At 37.2% G+C, this 2,786-nt stretch overlaps 1 protein-coding gene across 1 annotated transcript in view; it reads left to right on the top strand.

Annotated features, from left to right (window-relative positions):
• Positions 1 to 949: 949 nt before the first annotated feature.
• LOC107270792 (venom carboxylesterase-6) overlaps positions 950 to 2,786 on the top strand; it is a 3,577-nt gene continuing 1,740 nt past the window's right edge. The window contains exons 1-4 of the mRNA XM_015746119.2: positions 950 to 1,473; positions 1,566 to 1,703; positions 1,948 to 2,107; positions 2,185 to 2,660. Coding sequence (XP_015601605.1) covers positions 1,261 to 1,473; positions 1,566 to 1,703; positions 1,948 to 2,107; positions 2,185 to 2,660 — 987 coding nt within the window. The 5' untranslated portion in view covers positions 950 to 1,260. The remainder of the gene's footprint in view (positions 1,474 to 1,565; positions 1,704 to 1,947; positions 2,108 to 2,184; positions 2,661 to 2,786) is intronic.

Here is a 2,786-nt window from a genome sequence, read left to right as displayed (position 1 = left end):
AACAATACATAAATGAAGGTCGAAGTGATAAGCGGCTTGGTCAGGTCCATGGCGAAACAAGCGGAAGTTCCCGCAGGAGGATTCGCTCTGCGGCAGGAAATTATCGGTAGGGCGCGCAGGAAACGGATCTTTGACGGTCGAGCGATTTTCGAGTTCCGAGGAAGCTCCTTTGGGATTCCGATGGTAAAGGTGAAGCTTGAATTAAGTATGCTTTACTTCAGTGTAAACGGGACGGGAATGAAAAAAAAAAAAAAATGATAAAAAAATAAAGATAAATATAAGCTATCAAGGAATGAAAGGCATTAGCACAGCATACAAAAATTCATAATTTACGTTTGTTTACCAACGTCGATAAATAAATTTAATAAAAATGCCAAGATCAAAATTCCCTATGAATACCCGTAAGGAAAGTCATCTAAGTGACGCTTCTCAATCTAGATCAATTTTTAAAATAATTTTTACTCCATTTCAAAAATCAAATGTCAAAAGTAAGGGGATCATTTAACCCCGTAAATATGCATATCTTCAGCTAATTTCTACTGAGGGCTTGTACTTTCAAACGGATTACGAAATATTAAAAAATCGTCCTACGTTGGGAAGGGTGTCAGTAAGGTGATCTTTCATGATAATGAAATTATGTTAAAAATTTGTAATTATTCCAAGCACATTTTTATCTTTCAAAAATAACTATTTCGAACATTTAATCTCTCTAAGCCTGATACATCTGAGAGAAGCACTTAACCTTCTAAATAAGTAATATGATGTAATGCATACGTGTAACAATGATAATGATAAAATTGGCCAGTTAATCCTTATAACATACATACTCGTACATGACTTTTATCATCGTTATGACATTGCGAGAATTTCGTATGCTAAAATAATATTTAATGAAATTAATTCGATTAACTCAACGCTATTTAATCTGACGCGCAACAGCACAATGTCCAGTATCAGTACGGATCCTCCTAGTTCGCTAATTAAACTGTTGTCGTTGTATTGTATTTATTGTATCTAGTGCCGTGGGTAAAATTATTCCCACAGTTAACGTTACGGTTCGAATCGTGAAGCAGAGAAGTCTGTGCGGTTTGCCTAATTCTTGCTCAGTTTCGCGTATTCGTCTGCACGGTACGAATTAGGTTAGGGTACTGAGACATCATTACGATCGATGGACAAATTTCGAAATTCCTTCGATTTCTCTTTTATTATTTAGCGATTGCCTTTACCTATTACGATTACCTATCAGTGCAAAGGCGAGACATGGCTAAAGAAATAATTTTGCTAATTCTTGCAATATTTACTTTGGCGGAAAGTGTATCATCGAGTGCTCATCCTTTTAGACTGACCAAGTTTGGTAAAATCAGAGGAAAGTGGATAGAAATAAAAACTCATAAAGAAAATCCTTCCGTTGCTGCTTTTCTTGGAGTTCCTTATGCGGAAGCGCCATCAGAAAATGGAACACATCGTTTTAAGGTAAAAATGATTCTAGTGCAAAGTATCGTGTATTGGGTGATACTAAATATTATATTTCAATATTGAGTTACTTAAATGACGTACGTCGACAGAATTCTGAACCTTGGAAAGAACATTGGAACTATACTAGATCAGCCGTTAAAGACGGATCGAGGTGCCCTCAATTGAATGAAAGAAACGAAGTGATCGGTAACGAGAACTGTCTCTTCCTGAATATTTTCGTTCCTAAGGTAATTTTGAAAATTTTCTTTTTTTCTTTTTTTTTTCCAAAAATCCTTATTGTGTCAGTGATAGCATGTTGGATGTTGAAAAATTAGGTCAACTGGATGATAAGAGCGATCTCCTATTTGCACGCACGCAATGACACATTAGTTACTGTGTATATCGGTCGCTTGGCACTTGGTTCATACATACCGGGTGTCCGAGAAATATATCCCATAATACTCGGATAATCACATACACGATGCCTTTCAGAAATTGAAGAAAGATCATGACGCGAAGTATCCTGTACTTGTGTTTGTTCATGGTGGGGATTTCAAGAGGGGCGGTAACAATAGTACTTATTATTCTCCTGAATATTTGATGTACACCAAAATTATATTGGTCACCGTAAATTATCGTTTGGGCGCTTTCGGTATGTATTAACAACACACACATATATGTCCGATTAATACGGACTATTGATTTTAAAAAAAATGGTTCAATCTCCAGGATTCTTCAGCACCGGCGATGACGCGGCTCCCGGCAATTGGGGCCTGAAGGATATAAAACTGGCGCTGCACTGGATACAGGAAAATATAGATGCATTCGACGGCGATGCAAATTCCGTGACCCTGTGGGGTCACGACAGCGGAGGCGTATTGGTCCATATCCTGGCGCTCTCAAACAAGACGGAAGGTCTTTTCCATAAATACATCACATCCGGTGGATCGAGTCTCGCGTTCCATGCTGTAAAGACAGCAGACAATGCCAGACTGCAAGCAATAGACGCTGCTTACCAGGCGGAGTGTATCGGTAATGACGAAATGGGAAAGATAATGAAATGCTTGTCCAGCGTTGAGAAAAGCATTGCAGTCGCTTCGAGAGAAATTTCTCAAGTGAAATGCATCGCAAATGAAGATACAAAAATATTACTAAACTGTATTAAAAATTCGACGCTCGATAAGATAACACGCCTGCAGTCATCGGTAAGGACCTCGTTATCAGATCTGTGACGTAACTGTATACGGAAATAAGAATATGTTTTTTTTTTTTTTTTTTTTTTTTTTTTTTTTTTTTTTTTTTTTTTTTTTTTTTTTTTTTTTTTTTTTTTT

The sequence above is a fragment of the Cephus cinctus genome, unplaced genomic scaffold (genome assembly GCF_000341935.2).
Source record: "Cephus cinctus unplaced genomic scaffold, Ccin1 Ccin1_scaffold0837, whole genome shotgun sequence".
Classification (NCBI taxonomy): domain Eukaryota; kingdom Metazoa; phylum Arthropoda; class Insecta; order Hymenoptera; family Cephidae; genus Cephus; species Cephus cinctus.
Note: the sequence above shows the minus strand (reverse complement) of the source record. Positions and strands in the feature narration are given on the sequence as shown.